We start from the raw sequence: 18,736 nt of genomic DNA, 5'->3' as shown, positions 1-18,736 counted from the left end.
GTAATGTTGTGTTGGTCACTATCAGGTTAACATTTTTTGAGTATTCTGTCTTTCTGTTTCCCTTGGGTCTTAGAAATAGATGCTGGGCATCCTTTTCTTTCTTACATATACTGGCCCAGAAAAGATGTACAAGGTAATTGTTAGGTATTCATTTCCTTTGGTAGAAAGCTGCAGTTCTTCCACTTTGGTGGCTGGATGGTCAATAATATATTGTGAGTTTGGCTAATTTAGTCGAGATGACTAAGAATGGCTTCTTGGAGGATATCTTGGGTGGAATTTCCTCTTTAAGTTCGACTAAATACCACACAAACCTATGTCATACCGCTAGCTATTATCCCTACGGTAATATCCTTGTTTGGGGCTTACAGAGTTTCTGTTAAGACCTGGATAAGATCCTTCTTCAGTCCTCGAAGCAGCTCTTGGGACCAACTCATGGCAGCCCCTGCAACTCATTCACTTTCACTCGCGCACGGACATTGCAATTAAAACGTATACAAAGGAAATTGAATGGAAATTTTCAGGTTAATTCATTAGGCATTACCTAAATTTTTTTTCTCTCCTCCCCTTTCTGTCTCCCCTCACCTCCCTGGTATAGCCTAAAGCAAATCCTAACACGCTCGCCCTACCCAAATAGGATTCCCCTGTACGTTAAATTTGTAATATATGTAAAGCAACCAACTGATTTGTAATATATGTAAAGCAACCAACTGATTTGAAATTGATTAGTGACAGAGTTATACTCAGAGTTAAGAGTTTGATGAATCGATCAAGACTCTTTCATATTTACTAAATTGCCCCTTCAAGATATCAGCGGTTGCCGGCCCACTAGCTTTCAAGATGGGAAGGTTTTTCAACCGTGGGATCTTACTGAATCCACAGATCCACTTTTGAAGAGCCCGCATGGGTGTATTATGAATTTATGACTCGAACTCGAACCCTAGAAAACAAAGAAAAAAAAGAAAAAAGGAGAATTTATGATCGAGTTCCACTGTGTTTTCTTTCTTTGGTTGGTTGAGGGTATTTGGTAATTAACAAACTGATCGATTGAAACTTCCAAGGTTGGAACTTGCACTGTAGGACGTGGTGGTGGGTGGCACAGCAGATACGACTTCAAGCCATCACTTTGGGTGGTGGGATCGGAATTTCGGATCCTACGGCCGAAAATTCGGGTTTTGGACTTTTCAAGCACAGTGGACTGGGCGATGGCCGAACTGATAAACAAACCAGAGACAGATGATGAGGAAGAAGAGGAAGAAGATGAAACCTGGAGGAGAACTTGATGTTTGACTTTACACCCGTGCCCTAGAATCGTTTACTAGAGACACATGAAAATCTACTTAAGATAGTAAATGAAAAGAAGATAAACGAGGTGCAAATAGCCAGGCTTAGTTGAGAAATTTCATGCCAGAGGTTACGCCTAATCATGGCTGGACCTCTCTTCTCGTCCAGCTTCCATGCCAATACAATTAGGCCTTGACATCCCAATTTGAGATAGAACGACACCTGGTAATGGTAATGCATTTAATGATCCTTCCTTTCTCATGAACTGATGGGGCAGATAATCTAGAATGAGGCCTGTATTGGTCCTATTGACAATACAGGAGTATCCACAGCACAGCAGTGATCCCAGCCATGCACCATTTGATGCAGTTTCAGTTTAGTATTTTCCCCTAAGAACTCCTCTATCAGAGTTCAAACTGCTCACATATGGACTTAAACACTGATACTGACCAGACTATGATTAATACATTCAAAGTAGAACTCTGTGTAGCTATTAAATGTCCTAAATTTACTCAAAACACTTCACTAAAGAGATAATCTCCTGTATCTTCCATGGACCCAGAATTTTATGCCTTATAATTTGGTCCATTATGTGTCGAAGTATTTGACTCAAAAATATAACCAAGTGGTAGTAGAATAACAGCAAATATATTGCTTTATGAGTACGTGGTAGGACATATGGACCAAGCCCTTGTTAAAATAGCATTTTGACATATGGTTATAACTCAAATGAAATACGGATATGAACCCTTGATGTTGCATTGGTGTCTTTAAACTTGTGAAGAAGAATACTTCATGAGCAGTAGTGGTTTTCACTTCAGTAGTGCCATTGTTACTTAGCCACAATTTTGTTTTGCTTGAAGTGACTGACATTTTGTTATCAACAATTAAATTTCAAAGAAAACATCACCAGGGCTTTTCTTCTTCTAGTTTTTTTGGTTAAGACAAAGTTTAAAAGGTGATTTGACTGTTTTCCGGGGCCTGTAATCTGATATGGAAGGAAAAGGGGAAAAGATGTAAAGCCATCAAGAGGCTACACATACGCAAAGGCTCTGGGAAGCTTGTGAAGGTAAAACGTCCTATTGCTTCTATAGATATCGTTGAATACGTACCAATCCAAGAGTCAGCTTCTTTTCCCCCCTTTTCTTTTGGTAATCCAGACAATAACCCAGTCGCAATCAAACAAGCTTTCAATCCTGTAAGAATTCTACCACATTTCAGAAATTTGATCTAATTACATTCGGAAGAATTTTACCAGAATCAATCAATTAACTTATTTAAATATACAGATACAACAGAGCAAATCTACTAGGGTTCTTTGACCAATCATAGAACAACCACCAAAAACAAAACGATTCACCAGAGAACACCACATCAAATAAAACCAACCATTCACTGCTTCTGTTTGACTGGACATTGGAATCAAGTTGTACCTATATTTGGAGACAATCGCGGATGTTGTTTCCCCAGTTCCATGTGAATTTCTTAAAAGACGCAATAAATATTCAAATAATATCCAAATGTGGCACCTCTTAGTTTAAACAAGAATTCGCCTAGCCATCAAACAACCAAATCCAACAATCATAAGAGCCTGGTTCATTTCCTGCACAAAATGTTTCATTAACATTAGAACCTCTTGAGGATATAAGAGTGATGAAAGGCCAAAAATACCTATAGTAAATGATTCCTCATAAGTGTTGCTGTTGTATCAAAATAAGAGTTCAGATCACGTACTTCACAAATCACATGAGCAAAATAAATCTAGCACTCGCATCCTGTTGACCTCTGCTGATTCCCACTTGCAACATCAATGGTGTCTGGCAGGTAGCTATCATTGTGCCAGTCATGAAGAAGAATGAAAAAGATTTGTCATCAGTGTCACGTACATGGCAAATGTTTCAATATATTCAAAGACAACCCAGTCTTCATCTAGCAAGATTTAAAATTACTGATATCCTCAATTTGATAAATTAGAAATATAATCCCCCATAAACCAAGAATCTCAAGTGGCTTACCATGGACTATCAAATACTTTATTAGTCACTAAACCTTCTCCCAGTGGGTGGGATTGGCTCATTCAAGTGTATCTTAAACTCAAATGGTAGAGTAATTTTAATGAATGATAAAGTTAGTACTTCAAGCTTTTACAACCAAGGTCCACAGACGAATCATTTCACTGGGAGTAAATAAGTAAAATGATGACAAAAAACAAAACAAATGCAAATATTAACTACCAGCCTTTCTCACCTTCCACTTTTTTTCCCCTCCCTATTTTTGGAGAAAATAAAATACGAAATTTTTGAAAGATACTGTTTTAAAAATACAATCCTCCTTTGAGGGCAGAAGATAAAATATAACTCATGCAGCATAGTAAATTTATGCTTTAAAGCTCTCTTTGAGAAGTAATAACCGTCGGGGCAAAAATATCAGCGACCAACTTGCAACTTCAAATTTCAGAGTTTCAGATAACCATTGACAGGGAGATTTGTGGAGCCAATGCAGGATGGCTCCACTTTTACCAGATGTCGGTGATTTTTGACTGATGACACCCTAAAATCACGCAGATGACATTTGGAACTTCACAAAAACATCCGTCAGAATTAGAAGGGCCCAGGAGAAACAGGAAGAATAATTATGCTGATTCAAGGTAATTTCGGACTAGGACCAGAATAGGTCTAACCCAGGCAGGATCAAATGGAAAATCCCCAAAGGACAAGAAAGGAGAGAATTGGCATTCAAAGTGAAAAATGGGATCTCAAAAGAACAAGAATGATGAAATATAGGAAGATAACCAAGAGAGAAAATCCCACAAAGTAATAACATGTTGAAGCTGCAATTGAAGTTGAATGATGTTGTGGCTGTAGAACGATAAATCAATTGGAAGATCGGGATTCGTAGAAAGAAAAGAAGACAGATCAGCACTAAAGGTTTTGAAAGGTCCCTTCAAGAACTGACAACACGAAACTGATCCCTGCAATGGTGATAGATCTTGGACTTGGCAGCAACAACAAAACCCAAAAGATTGATGGGAACAACTTACAGAAAATTTTCTAGCAATCTTGGACAGCTTGAGATTTGCATGGTAAAATCAATAGAAGGGGATAAAGGAATGGAATTGGGGATGGGATGGGTCGGCTACCTCAGCTGAGGCATCTCACACATCCTATGTCAGGATTTTCACAAAGGCTAGACCCAATATTTCATTAACCAATCAGTGTATAATACTGACCTCCTTTACAAACTTAAATGAAATTGGATACTAACAAAAAAAGACCTAATCCAATCCTTAACTTGCAGTCCTAAATTTAGTAGAAAGTGAACCAACAAAGAAAACAGGCACAAAATAAGATTCTAACTAGAACAACGAAGTGAGACTCGCTTTCGTACTCCTGACCCAATATTTTTACTTTCGGTGAAGTTCTTCGCATTTTTCTACTTAATAAATCAGCTAACCCAAGGCTTATTTCCACCAAATATACCCTTTTAAGTGACTTACCCACATCACAAGAGAAAAGGCTGAGCATCTTCTTGGGCCACCTAGTCATGTGTCTGTCCCCCCTGACTTCCAATGAAATGTCACCCCTGCCCAACCCATCCCACAGTGGATGACACTAGCTTGAGGAAAGTGAGCTCAGTGCCCAACCCTCATCCTTAAACTATGAACTGGTGTCTGACATGGCTATATAAGAGATCTGGATTGTCCTTAAATAAAGCTTGTTACATAAGCTATCTATAAATACCCATGCACTACAACTTATCCCCGCATGAATACAAGGTAAAATTACTACTTCAACTATACTTTCTTGCAACACGATGCCAATAAAGATGCAGTTATTAATTAAGAATACTCAAAAGACCTCATAAATAAGCAGAAGTATTAATGCATGCCCCAATCTATTAAACTAATTCAAGAGGTAGAGCACAATGATTACGATCATCCACTTGGATGGTATCGAGTTACTTCCAAAGTGGTATACTACAGAAAGGTTAAAAAAACAATTGCTCACTCCAAATTTTTTAAGAGGGCCATAATAGACACATACATGTTGTCCGTCTAAATATCTCCGTATAAGTCAAGACAAAGCATTAACTTACATCTCTTCCTCCTCCCCACTTTTTAGGGCATCCCTTGCTATGACTTGGAAAGCTTCCTCTACGTTAATGCCATCCTTCGCTGACGTCTCAAAGTATGGAATATTCCCCTTTGACGCACACCAAGCTCGCGCCTTTTTCTCTGAAACCTGAAAAAGTGAATGAAAAACTAACCATTTACATTGAGGAGAAAAACTTAAACAGTGTCAAGAAAATAATCACTTACCACTCTGCTGTTTCCACCATCCACATCAACCTTGTTTCCCAAAACGATGAATGGGAAGTTTTCTGGGTCTGAAGGGCTTGCCTGAAAGATGACCATGTCAGCGCCATTCCTCGAGGAATTAAACATGGAGGAAATTGAGTGTTTAAGGGCTTCTGGTCTTCAGAAGTTGCCCTATCAGATCAGACTGATATATAATTGCAAATAGCCTCTTTTTGAAGAAATAATCCATTCAAAGACAAGAATCCAATTTCTTAATTATTTGGCAAATTTTTGGGATGTATAACCATCCACAATATAGGGTCTGGAAATTTTGCAAAGAAGTCACAACTACTGAGAAGTGGTTCTGGTTTGCGAAAGTTGCTCTATAAGATCTGAATGATATACAATTGCAAACGTCCTTCTTTTTTAAGAAATACTCTGTGTAGACAAGATTCCAATTTCTTAATTGCTTTGCAAATCTATGGCACATATGGCCATCCACAATATAAGGTCTGGAAATTTTGCAAAACACTCCCTAACTTCTGAGAAAACCACCAAGATCACAATAACAGCAAAAATTATGGTGGCAAAAAAGTAGTGATAAGATACCTGAATAAGAAATTCCTCCCTCCAATTGTTCAGATTCTCAAATGACTTCATCACATTGACATCATATACAAGAACACAACAGTCTGCACCACGGTAGAAAGCAACACCTAAGCTTTGGAATCTTTCTTGTCCAGCAGTATCCCATATCTGTGACAGAAAAACCACAGATCAAAGGTATTATCAAAATTTCCATGATAAATATTCCATCTTCTAAGAAGTCGAATAAGAGGATTTGAAATACCTCTTGATAGTTAAATAGACATGGTGCTACTATACTAGAATTTAATTAAAAAGCTGCTTTCACAGCTGAATGTGTACAGCATTTGAAATAAAATTAGGGCCCAAAGACTCATATCATTCCAGGATAAAGAGGAAGATCAAGTGGTTCTACCGGGTTCTCTCAGCAACAACAGGAAGGAGAAAACTAACCAGTAGTAAATGATCAAATGACGCATTCCTAGAGCCGAGACCTGAGTTATTTTTGCCTCTTTGAATGCAACGAATTTAGATTTGCTCTGCAAATCTCTGAAGGAATCAGGTTGTCTGGAAAACTGATACGGATTGAGATTCTCATCTGGAATGAGGTGGGAAATCTACATTTTTTTCTTGATTGTTCATGGTCAGTTTTGGTGTTCAGCTATTGGTTATGTTCTCTCAATCAATTGCTATCTCTGTATGATTTTGAAATATATTTTTTTGGTATCAAATGCTGATAATTTGTCGATGTTGCTCTTCAATCCCTACAGTTATTCCCATCACTACTCTCTGATTTCAGTAATCTGTAGGTTCCCCATTTTAAGCTTCTATTTTGTACCTTAAATCTACTACTAAAGGCTGATCCGTCATCCAGATTTAGCCCATCTTTTGGGAATTTCAAAAGCTAAGAGAAGAACTAGACCCTATTTCAGGTCCATCCTGATATCTGATCACCACTGCAACCTTAAATCTCCATCATCAGCAGACTTTCTAATTCAGAATTAATTTGAGTTTTCCTAATCTAGTTTCCAGAGGCTTGCTAACTTTTCAAATTACTTTAGATCTAGCGATTGTATTTCTCCCATCCTATTATTCTACATGCTTGTGATTGACTCCCATACTTTAGATCTTCATGTAGAGTAATTTTAGTTACCATGGGATCTTGTCTGGGAGATTAATCTTTAAACCTCACATCGTTAGTAATAATAACAATTTAAAAACATTGCATCACAAAGTGTCTGGACTATCAATTAAGAATTATAAGCAAAGGGAATTATAAGCAAAGGACATAAACTGACTGAGATGGACAAACTGAGCTCTATCAACATTTCATGCATAAAAATGTTAAAAGTTTCAGTACCATATCAACCACAAATGACCCACCTGTAAGGTGAAGAGCCTGTCTTCAAATTGCACTTCCTTTGTTAGAAAGTCAGCCCCAATGGTTGCTTTGTATTGATTGCTAAATTTCTTGTTGACATATCTGAAGTTGAACTATCAACAGAAAACAAGAGCAAACCTTTTTCTTTTTTTTTTTCAGAGACCTACTTAGTTCCAAAAAGAGGAAAGGGAGTCAAGGCAAAAGGACTAAAGTTAAAAGGTCTTCTGACAATACAAACCTCGTTAGTTCCAAAAAGCAAAAACCCGAGCTTTATCTTATAATTTAGTGCAGGCAAAAGGATTAAAGTTAAAAGTGTCTTTCTGACATTAACAAACCAATTGACTTAAGGATACTGATTCATCAAGGAGGTCTTTCCAACCCTGCATATCACATAGAATAAAAAATCCAACGAAGAGAAAAATCAATCAAACGAGCTAACATAATTACAATCTATATAAACTAGTATTCGAAATGATAGAAGAAAATCATCTAAGAACAGAAAACAAACTAAGTTGATTCCGTAAAGAAAAACGCAATCCAGCTTACGCCATATTTCGTTCAAAAGCAAGTGAATTTCCAAAAAGTTCCGATTGATAATTAAATAAACTTCATTGAGGTGCAATAACTTTGAAAGAAAAAAGATAAACTTCATTGAGGTAAATCAACTTAGAAAAGAGGGGTGAAATATCAAAATTTTGTTATCAAAGCATTTCTGTGTACATAGAATATCCTAAACTTTTATTCTTCTCCAACTACAGCGATAGTCGAGTCACTGAATACTAAGTAAAGCTTTAAGAAATTTAAACCAAGATCTCGACAGATCCTCTTAATTTGTCAGGAAAACCCTAGGATTAGAGATCAAACCGAAATGGAGTAGGGAGAATTATTAAATTTAAGCAAGATCAAAGTTCTACTCACCCGCTGTCACCAAGGATTATGACCTTCAGAAGCGCCCTTCTTCGGGAAGGCATTGTTCAGACTTCACTGCTTCCCTTTCTTCTCTGTTTCTTTCCCTCTTTTAGCGATTCCTTTGGGGTTAGGTCTTCAAAGTTCTTCACTAATTCTCCTCTGTGACTCCTTTACGTATCCAGAGCTTCGTTGCCTGAAAATTTTTGCCCCTTTTTCCCCTGAAAACCCTTTGATCTGTTCGAAAATGCAAAAGTGAGTCGTTTTGCATGAAGTGGTTAACCGGGGGAAGCCGGGAAGGTTTAAGAAAATTACAATTACTGAATATACAGATAATTACTTTTTACCCTCTAAAATTGTTTTATTATAAACGTCCCCTTGTAAGTTGTACCTGACCAACTTTAGTCTTGATTTTGAGTCTAAAAAAACATAATTACTTTCTGGCTGTAGGGTGGAAAAAAAGAGTAGAAAAAAATAAATATGTGGGTCCCATGTATAGTAAAATTAAGGAGAAAAAAATGAAGGGATTTTGTAGAAAAATGTTAATTGTGGATCCCACATTTTACTTTTTCACAAAGTCCCACACATTTTGTGGGGTTTTAAAAATGTTTGGGGTAGGAAAGTTGGATTGCCACTTCACCAAACAAGTTTTACCAAACAAGTTTCCTTAACTTCTCTCTAACTTTTCCACCCCAGACAACAACAAAATATACACTTTTAAGATTTAAAGGAAAATTAGTTTTTTTTTTTGAATAAATTTTCCTCCCCACCTTTATTCCAGCAAATAAATGTAGCCTTAGTGAATCTTAATGTAAGCTTTAAAAATTCTTACCAAAAAAAAAAAAAACTTTAAAATTAAAATTTTCAAAACTAAGATATTCGACTTTTAATAAGATAAAAGAATCATAGAATATTTTGTGGCAACTCTGCATCATCGAGGTCGTGCTTAAGTGCTACGCAATTAATATGGTCAAAATTTTGATCTCAAGAGTTTATTTCTCAAAAGTGTGTTTCAATATTTTCGGCAGCCTATTTCTCGGGGCTTTTTTTTTTTAAAGAGAATAATATTGACATTTTGAATATATAGTATATTCTGACTCATCACTTAACTCTATTGTTGTAACCTTGTAGTAATAGGGGTGTGGTTATAATATAATTAAAAAACATAAGAAGTGTGAATGTAATAGAATCTATTACAAGAGGTTTAAACATAGGTACAAATGTAATTTTCTTAAAAAACTTGTTTTTTCCCTCTAAATTTGATATTCATCTAGGTCAACTTAGACGCACCTCTTCTACATCTTCATTAAATATACCATTCGAGACATCAAACCCATGACATTTTCACCAAGAGGAGTTAGTCGTTTGCAACTAAGCATTTATTTAATGATTAGGCGAAAACTTTATGCACTAAAACTTCCCATAAGTCATAGAACTCGGCAAAAACTTCCAACAGGCCAATGCGAACTACGAGGGCTTCTCCTTCCAATTCCAAAGATAAGGGAGCAAGAATTGATTTCGCAAAGAGATATTTTCTTGTTGAATCTCAAAGTATAAGTCCCAAGCCTCCCTTTTTCTCCTTCGATTTCAGCTATGCATCAACGTTATATTGCAGACCCCACAAAACCGAGGGAGAAATTTATATCAACTCTGTCCTTGCCCTCCCTCAAGATCTGTTGTTTTTCTTTGGTATTAAAAAAAAAAAATTACATTTATGGATGTGGCAAAGTTGAAGGAGAAATTTATGTATCAATATTACATTCAGTATAGATTTATGATACATGTGTAGCATGTACTCTATATAGAAATCTCTCAACAAGGGATAGAAGAAACATTAATGCACATGAGTTTCTTTCTTTCTTTTTTTTTTTTTTTGAGTAAATTGCACTGCAATCCCAAAATGAAGGCCTTAAAGCACTAACACGGTAACACTCCACTTTATGTTTAAAAAACATAGAGACCCCAAAATTGGATTTTCATTGGATATACTTGTCAAATTTATCACTGAAAATAGTTAAATCACTGTTTAAAAATATCCCTATAATAAGCATCGTCTGAAAGGCCTCCATTTTGAAGTGTTAGTGAAATTTACTCTTTTTTTTTCAAGAAGAAAAATAAATTTTTTTTTGGTAATCATGAAGAAAAATAAATAATTAGATATGACTTGTGTCTCTTATACTTCATTTATACATTGATATTTATTTCTTGTATTTGGGCTTGCTTGCATAGCTCTTACACGAGCATGCATGAGAGTCAGTAGGATCACCCTTGTGCCACTTTAGAGGGAAATATAGGGATTCACATCGTTTGTAATTCCTTTCCTTGCAATTCCCTGTAATTCTCTCATAGGATTGTGCCATGTGGCATTTAAGTAATCCAAAGGTCAAGCAAGCCCTTACACAAGCATGCATGAGAGTCAGTAGGATCACCCTTGTGCCACTTTAGAGGGAAATATAGGGATTCACATCGTTTGTAATTCCTTTCCCTGCAATTCCCTGTAATTCTCTCATAGGATTGTGCCATGTGGCATTTAAGTAATCCAAAGGTTATCCAACAAACTAGAGTTTAAATAAAATTCAAATTTATGGGTGAGTTTAAATAAAATACAAATTTAATTTAAATTGGCTAACCATTGGATTACTTAAATCCCACATGGCACAATCCCATGAGAGAATTACTGGGAATTGCAGGGAAAGGAATTACAGACGATGTGAATCCAAATATAGGGTATGGATGGTCATTTTGCATGTAGATTGTATTTGAGCTCTATGCAATCTGAATAAATTTATTCTTTTTCTTTAAGATAAGTTTTATTTATCCAACCAGCATAAATAAGTGAAAGGATAAATTCCACCATATTGAGTTCATGCCTTGTAAAAGCCATATGGTATTGGTGAAAACATGTAAATGGAAGAGAAGTTTAGACACATTAATTGTAGGGGATGAAATTAGTACTTTCCTTCAAATGCAAAATGTTATATTTTTACCATTTAATGGGGCACTTCTCTTTAGAGTCTATCTTAGTTGGGGTCGTGGTTTGATCATTTTATAGATTCAAATTACAAAAAAAAAAAAGAAAAATAAAGCCATTTACATACAAAAAACTCACATTTTGTCAACATATAATTGCTTGAGTGGTAAGACACACCTCTTAGTGAAGAGATTATGGGTTCGACTTTCGCCAATGCATCTTTCTTTCTTTGTAATTACTTTTCCTTAAACTATTAAACAATCCATGTAGACCACCCAACCAATAGGTCAATGTAATGAACCAAACCGACCATCTGAATAAAATAACCACGTGAGTTTTCTAGTGGCCATCGTCATTACAAATGCACAAGCACGACAAAGGTGGAGAGCCATGCCATTTGTTAGGACATCTATGTAGCATATCCCGTAAACATCGCAAAGAAAAGAATAGGTAAAAGCTCAACAAATTAAAGTAATAGATTCAAACCAAACGAAGGACGAGACAACCACACAAAGGAGAGAGACACTCCACATAGATAGGTGTGTATGTTTTTTTTTTCAAAGTTTTTCCACTAGACGGCTTTTGTGGTCCTAAGAAATATGACTGTGCAGATCCATATTATCAAAAATAGAATTTTTGCAATGTTACCTCCTTTCGGGTAGGAAGTGATTGGTGGAAGGGAAGGGGTCCTCTTTCTAGGATGCAACTATCACAATGCAGACTCTTTTCCCTCTGCTGTTCTCCTTCCTTTGAGAGCCATTTCGTTTTTTTAGTTCAGGTCTTGTTCTTTCTCTCTTGCTCCATCTCTTCTCCCTCTTCATTCTCTCTCTCTCTCTCTCTCTCTCTCTCTCTCTCTCTTTATGTGTCTTCCTCTTTCCATCTATCCTTCCTGTAAAGACTACAATACATTTTTGTTAATTAATTGATCATATGGGAGTAAATATTTAAGCATATGATGTATGCATGAATGCACTTTAGCAGATAAGATTTGGGTTTTGTCTTTTGAAGGATTGCAGAGCTTCTATACACATAAGAAATGATGTTTCGATTCAAGGGTCTTCCATTTTTTCCCCTTTAGACAACCAATCTTTTCTTTTACTTTTTTTTCTCTCCCCCTTTCTTTACTTTGGGTAAAGGTTTTATTCTTTTTCTTTTTCGTGTACTCGTGTTTGCTAGCTAATATTATAATTTTAATTTAATTTTGACTTAGCAGGGTACGAGCAGTTGCAGGACGAGTGGAGCATTCCGGCGGAATCTGACGTCAATCTTGGCCGGAAGCTCTTCATTCGCATAATGGCTTCGTCCCCTGTGACTGCTCCATCTACTAATTCTTCTTCATCCACCGCACCAACTCCATCGTCGTCGACGTCATCATCGTCACCGCCGCCGCCGCCATCGTCGTCTGAATCACCTCCCCCTCCTTCATCATCAAGTTCACCACCACCTCCAAAATCGTCATCACCTCCACCCCCATCCTCCTCTTCCAAGTCCCCACCACCCCCATCCTCCTCTTCAAAGTCCCCACCACCCCCATCCTCCTCTTCCAAGTCCCCACCACCCCCTAGTTCATCATCATCCCCTCCTCCACCACCTTCAGATGGAAGCAATTCGCCACCACCACCACCGCCACCGCCACCTCCACCACCTCCATCCAATGGAAATTCACCTCCACCACCGCCATCTTCAAGTTCAAGCTCCTCTTCCAGCAGTGACAAACTCCCCATTGTCATAGGAGTCTCATGTGGTGTGTTAGCATTACTGATTATCATGGCTATGATCATAGTATGCTGCAAGAGGAAGAAGAAGAGAAGACCACATGATCCGATGCAGTATTATGCAGAATCTGGTCAACTAGGAGGCAAAGGTATTTGACCTTAATCTCTCCAAGTCTGGATCACCTCCCCGTGAAGGGAGAGGTAGGTTCTACCATGACGCTTCTCCACCAGAACAATAGGAGTGAGACACATTTTGCTTAGGAGTAGCGTTGCTCCCAGCAGTCTACCACCCATATTTAATTTGGGGTCCAGAGCAAATCTGGACCGTTGAATGAAGTGTTTATTCAATAATCCAGATTTACTCTGGACCCCAAATTGGATCTGGATCATGTGCAGCTGGGAGCAGAGCTGCTCCAAGCATGATAGTGAGACCCACCTGTGAATACTAGCAAAATGAATCAGACGTGGGACCACTAATGGATTTCACGTGAGCCCCAACTTTATTTTGTGATTTAAAAACACCTTTGCCCTAACGGGGAGGTGATCCAAACACAATTTCTCCTAGTATGAATTAATTATTTCATTCAGTTTCTAAGTTTCTAATATTTTACTCTGTTCTACATAGGAGGCAATAAATATTATGATACTAGTGGTCAAAATCAAAATCAAAATTGGCAACAATCAATGGAACATGGAATGATGCCACCACCACCACCAACAGGAATGGGAGGAGGAGGAGGTTGGCATGCACCACCACCACCACCAGGAATGCTTAGTAGCGAAATGAGCTCCAATTTCTCAGGCCCACACCATCCTCCTCTGCCACCACCATCTCCAAACATTGCCCTTGGATTCAATAAGAGCACATTCAGCTATGATGAACTAGCATCTGCTACAAATGGGTTCTCTCAAGAAAACTTATTGGGTCAAGGTGGATTTGGTTATGTGCACAAGGGAGTATTGGCTAATGGCAAGATTGTTGCGGTGAAAAGCCTCAAGACAGGCAGTGGGCAAGGAGAACGTGAATTCCAAGCAGAGGTCGATATCATCAGCCGTGTCCATCATCGTCACCTTGTATCACTGGTTGGCTATTGTATAGCTGGTGGGCAAAGGATGTTGGTTTATGAGTTTGTCACCAACAAGACATTAGAGTTCCACCTTCATGGTTTGCTCTTCCTCTACCTTCTGCTCTTCCAACCCACTATTTATTTATCAAATCATCACATACATTCTTAAATTTTTAAAATTTTTGATTTTAGGACCTGGCTGCCCTGTCATGGATTGGGCATCAAGGATTCGGATTGCATTGGGAGCAGCCAAAGGACTTGCATATCTTCATGAAGATTGTATGTGATCTCTCTCTATTTCTATGTCTAAGAAGGGAATGCTTTCTAATAATTTTGTTTGGTAGACAATTCTCTCTAATAATTTGACTACTTACAGGCCATCCTCGCATTATCCATCGTGACATTAAAGCTGCTAATATTCTGTTGGATGATAATTATGAAGCCATGGTATGTGATTGTTCATCTTCATATGTGTAACTTACCCAAAAGAGTTTGAACTGGAAAAAAAAAAAAAAAAAAAAAAAAAAAAAGGGGAAAAAGAACTTACCCAAATGAAGTTTGAGTATGGATGTTCTACCTTGACGGGTAAAGAGTCTGGATCAGCTTCCCGCTAGGGTAGAATAATGTGCTCCCTTGATGCTTTTGAATCACACAGGGGAAGTGGACCCCACGTAGGACCCCATTGAGATTTTTTTTCTTTTCAATATTTATAAGTGAACCCTACCATTTTGTGTGGTTTAAAAGTATTCGGGGAATACATTGTTCTCCCGTGATGGAAAGGTGATCTAAACTCACGGGTAAAGGTCTGTGCTGCTCTCACAATTCCCCACCACACAATAAGTGGGACCCATCTCTAAATGCTGATGAAATGAATGAAATATAGGTTTCCTAGTAAATCGCACATAGACCTCACCCCAATTGTATGGTAAAGAAACATAAGAGAAGCATAGCTAGACCTCTACCCATCACCCTGATGGATAGAAAATCTGGACTTGAAGAGCTCATGGGTTTTCTTGAGCTAATTCACATAATATTGATGCAGGTGGCAGATTTTGGACTAGCTAAGCTATCCTCCGATAATTACACTCATGTCTCCACACGTGTTATGGGAACCTTCGGGTAAGAGTGATGAACTAATCTATTTAGATGCTAAATAACACCAAAAAAAAAAAAACTGGAAATTTTTTTTTCTGATGAGAATTTTCATTTACATGGCAATATTGGCAGGTACTTGGCACCAGAGTATGCATCGAGTGGAAAGCTAACTGAGAAATCTGATGTTTTCTCCTTTGGTATCATGTTGTTGGAATTAATTACAGGAAAACCACCAGTGGACACTACAAACTCATACATGGAAGATAGTCTAGCAGATTGGGTTTGTTTCTCTACTCAATGCCTAAATAACTGATTAAAGGAAGTTATAGCTGGAAGAAAAAAAAAATCCTCCGCCATGCACAACAATGCACCTATAATAGAAGACCGAAATAAAAATGCTAATTTTTAATTATATATCTAAAAAAAAAAAGAGTCCTCTATACCTTTCTATTTAATTTTAATTTCTATAATAGGGGCACTGTTATGCACAACAGAAAACCTTTTTCTACCTAATAGCTTACGTATTAGATCTTTTGCATATGTGAGAGCAGGCTAGGCCTCTTATGACACGAGGTTTGCAAGATGGGAACTTTGATGAGTTAGTAGATCCACGCTTGGAGAACAATTATGATCGACATGAAATGAATCAGATGGTAGCTTGTGCAGCTGCAAGCATTCGTCATTCTGCAAAGAGACGTCCAAAGATGAGCCAGGTAATTAAAATTGTGTTATGTGCTAAGGTTTCAGATTTAACCATGGCTGCTAACACTTTCGGTATTGAGTTTGGAATACTCAGTCTGTTGCTTTCAACTATTATTTTCAGAAATGTTAGGCTTTAAAGTAGATTGATTTGCTTACAAAGTTCATTATATCATTAGATCACAACCCATGAATTGTTAATTGACAAATGATAAACTAACATATGAGCAATGGCCAGAGATAGATCTACCCAGAAGATTATCCGACAAGGACCATCCATTTCCTTGTAGATGTATGACATATGTCCCAATATCAAATCAAATGGTTGATTCCATTTATAAGTCACATCAAAGAATTGTGATTAAATTAAAAAAAAATGATGTGACTTGTAAATAGACCTCAACCTTTTGATATGATGTTGGGACACATGTCACAAATCTACAAGAGAAATGGACAGGGTATTAGTCTAGATTTACCCACCCTACGGTTGGAGACCATGGCGCTCCCCCCCTCCCCTCCAATTTTATGAATTTTCCCTCTTCCCCTTGAAATTTCTTATTTGACTGTCATTCCATGTGTGTGAAATATTCACACTTCGTCTCTGACCCGCCTTCTATGTGTTAATGTATGAAATATTGATTTCCCCCCCCCCAACCGATTGGATAAAATTTGTAACCGTAAAGACAACAAGTAGAAAAGTCATTGTGCTTTGTGTAAAATATCAATACTTTGTGCCCTCCCCAATATTAAATCTAAGCTCCGGCCCTGCTAATGGCTCTCGATTATTTACATCTTCTTTTTGAGCAGATTGTGCGTGCATTGGAAGGTGATTATTCATTGGATGATATGAACGAGGCCATAAGAACTGCACAAAGCCCTGCTTTTAGCTCAAACAGTGGCTCAGACTATGATCCAGGTTTATATAATGGAGAAACCAAGAGGTCTAGGAAGGTGGTAGCAGCAGCAAGTCGAGATCTAGGAAGCACAGAGTTTGGACACCCCTCATCTTCAAGTGGTGACTCAAGAGAAATGGGCATTAGACGTACAAATTTATGAAAATTGAGCAACAAACAACCTCAATTTTCACAGTGATGGTGATGGCGATCAGTAACTTGAGCCATATTCATGCACCCCCATGAGCACTTTAAAACTCCTATGCTTAAAGAGATGAGAAAACATTGTTCCTTTCTATCAACTTTTAAAGAGGATCACTATTACATTTCTACATTGTTTTATTTCAAAGAATTTCTTCATAAGTGAAAATGATTATTGTGGGAGTTTCAGAATCTATCTTCGTATACCATATGCATATGTATTGCTAATTCGTGTGTAACTATATATTGAGGCCTATCTAGTTTCTATTATTCGTGAAGAATTTTGAATTTTGAATTTTCTGTTTAATGGACAAGGAGTTTAGGACTTTAGGGGTCATTCTAGATTTTCTTGATTTAGCCCTTGATCTATTTACAAATTTCTGATATTAATGAAAAACAAGGGTTATAAATCATTTCAAGTACATTTATTTCTGCTTATAGATCAAATAATCATAAATTAAACTATACCAAAAATAGCAAAAAACAAAGCAAAGGAACCTTTGTATCATTTGTTTTGAGACTGTTGCATGCCTTGGATCTAAATTTATACTAATGGTTGATACAAAAAAAATAAAATGGTATAGTGTCAGTATTGATATAATTGTACCATTTAATAAATGATACCGTAATGACATAAAGAAAATGATTAAAAAAATTAACCATAACGCACCAATACGGAATCGAATATGAGAACCCTTTTGTACCGAAAAATATGGTATAATAATGAAAAAAATTACAAACTTGTACTATTGATATTCAATTAAAGGCATAAGGTAAGTTTGTGTATACTGTATAAAATATTGATACTATACTGATATTTTTTTTTGAACTGAGGTTCATCCGAGCCAGCTTGCGCGCACCACGATTTACTGATACTATAGTGAATTGACACCTTTATTTAGTAAAATAAAATAAAAAGTACTTTATACGTATCAGTTTTTTTTTGGTGCAGGGTACTTTTCATATGTCGGCACCACTTTTATAAGGTGGTTGTGCATACACCGTGTGTGCCGTGAGCTGATCAATCCAAGCAGTTCGTTTTGTAGACCAGAGGCGTTTGGTTTCTTTGACAATTCAACGTGACGTGTGGTTGATCGAAAGTTGAGATCGAAAGTCTCAATCAACGGTTTCAACTTTCCTCTCTCTCTCTCTTTATATGCTCTACGTGAACTCTCATCTCCTGGTTTTCAAAAAAAAAAAAAAAAAAGGAAAAAACCCTTTGTCTCCTGGCAAAACCTTATGCTTTATATTTACAAAAATCATATGTAAAGGTTAATTTTGTCATTCACTAAAAGGAAAAAATAACAAGGCGTCTAATCGTCTACATTGTCTGATATCTCGGCAGTTTAGAAAAGACGAAATTTGATAGACATCTAACGGTGCAGTGATGCATCAGTGGGACCAAATCATTTTTAAAAGCTAATATTCTAAACATGGAATTAAAAGCAATTCTTCATGGATCACCATGGTGTGTATTTGCGAATTCAATTTAACTCCCAATCTATTCGAATCGTTGCAGAATCGCTAAGCATTCTTGGGGCGGTGTAGGATATTTTTGATGATATTCAAGAGATCAAACAGAGATTTCACAGGGTTGTGTTCCTCCATCATGTCCATTAATCTAACATTTCAGGGTTGTGTTCCT

At 37.2% G+C, this 18,736-nt stretch overlaps 2 protein-coding genes across 3 annotated transcripts; one reads left to right on the top strand and one right to left on the bottom strand.

The window, feature by feature from the left end:
- Positions 1-1,534: 1,534 nt before the first annotated feature.
- LOC149014726 (ras-related protein RABG3f) lies at positions 1,535-8,732 on the bottom strand. Of its 2 annotated transcripts, none has more exons than XR_016173456.1 (8): positions 8,463-8,732; positions 7,898-7,924; positions 7,547-7,646; positions 6,188-6,334; positions 5,600-5,680; positions 5,377-5,522; positions 2,953-3,109; positions 1,535-2,884 (listed from the first exon to the last, which is right to left on the bottom strand). XR_016173456.1 is itself a non-coding variant. In XM_089155584.1 (8 exons), exons 1-7 carry the CDS (start codon positions 8,513-8,515, stop codon positions 3,043-3,045), a joined length of 621 nt encoding a protein of 206 aa, XP_089011710.1. In that variant the 5' UTR covers positions 8,516-8,732; the 3' UTR covers positions 1,543-2,884; positions 3,016-3,042. The 2 variants fall into 2 exon arrangements, 1 of the variants encoding a protein (XP_089011710.1); XM_089155584.1 differs by having other exon boundaries at positions 1,543-2,884; positions 3,016-3,109.
- A 3,389-nt stretch (positions 8,733-12,121) lies between these two features.
- Positions 12,122-17,053, top strand: PERK5 (Protein kinase superfamily protein). The gene is made up of 9 exons (XM_089155320.1): positions 12,122-12,170; positions 12,635-13,285; positions 13,765-14,301; positions 14,396-14,482; positions 14,580-14,650; positions 15,246-15,322; positions 15,431-15,578; positions 15,850-16,011; positions 16,805-17,053. The coding sequence occupies exons 1-9, from the start codon at positions 12,122-12,124 to the stop codon at positions 17,051-17,053; spliced, it is 2,031 nt and encodes a 676-aa protein (XP_089011446.1).
- Positions 17,054-18,736: the final 1,683 nt, after the last annotated feature.

Source organism: Hakea prostrata, chromosome 5 (genome assembly GCF_041222555.1).
Source record: "Hakea prostrata isolate BN-2017 chromosome 5, UWA_Hpros_2, whole genome shotgun sequence".
NCBI lineage: Eukaryota > Viridiplantae > Streptophyta > Magnoliopsida > Proteales > Proteaceae > Hakea > Hakea prostrata.
Note: the sequence above shows the minus strand (reverse complement) of the source record. Positions and strands in the feature narration are given on the sequence as shown.

Coding starts and splice junctions, on each gene's coding strand:
- LOC149014726 (XM_089155584.1), bottom strand. CDS start 8,515: ATGCCTTCCCGAAGAAGGGCGCTTCTGAAGGTCATAATCCTTGGTGAC. Junction 5,523..5,599: donor ATGGTGGAAACAGCAGAGTG/GTAAGTGATTAT, acceptor TCACTTTTTCAG/GTTTCAGAGAAAAAGGCGCG. Junction 3,110..5,376: donor AGTGGGGAGGAGGAAGAGAT/GTAAGTTAATGC, acceptor GCACAATGATAG/CTACCTGCCAGACACCATTG.
- PERK5 (XM_089155320.1), top strand. CDS start 12,122: ATGCAACTATCACAATGCAGACTCTTTTCCCTCTGCTGTTCTCCTTCC. Junction 14,302..14,395: donor ATTAGAGTTCCACCTTCATG/GTTTGCTCTTCC, acceptor TTTTGATTTTAG/GACCTGGCTGCCCTGTCATG. Junction 16,012..16,804: donor GACGTCCAAAGATGAGCCAG/GTAATTAAAATT, acceptor CTTTTTGAGCAG/ATTGTGCGTGCATTGGAAGG.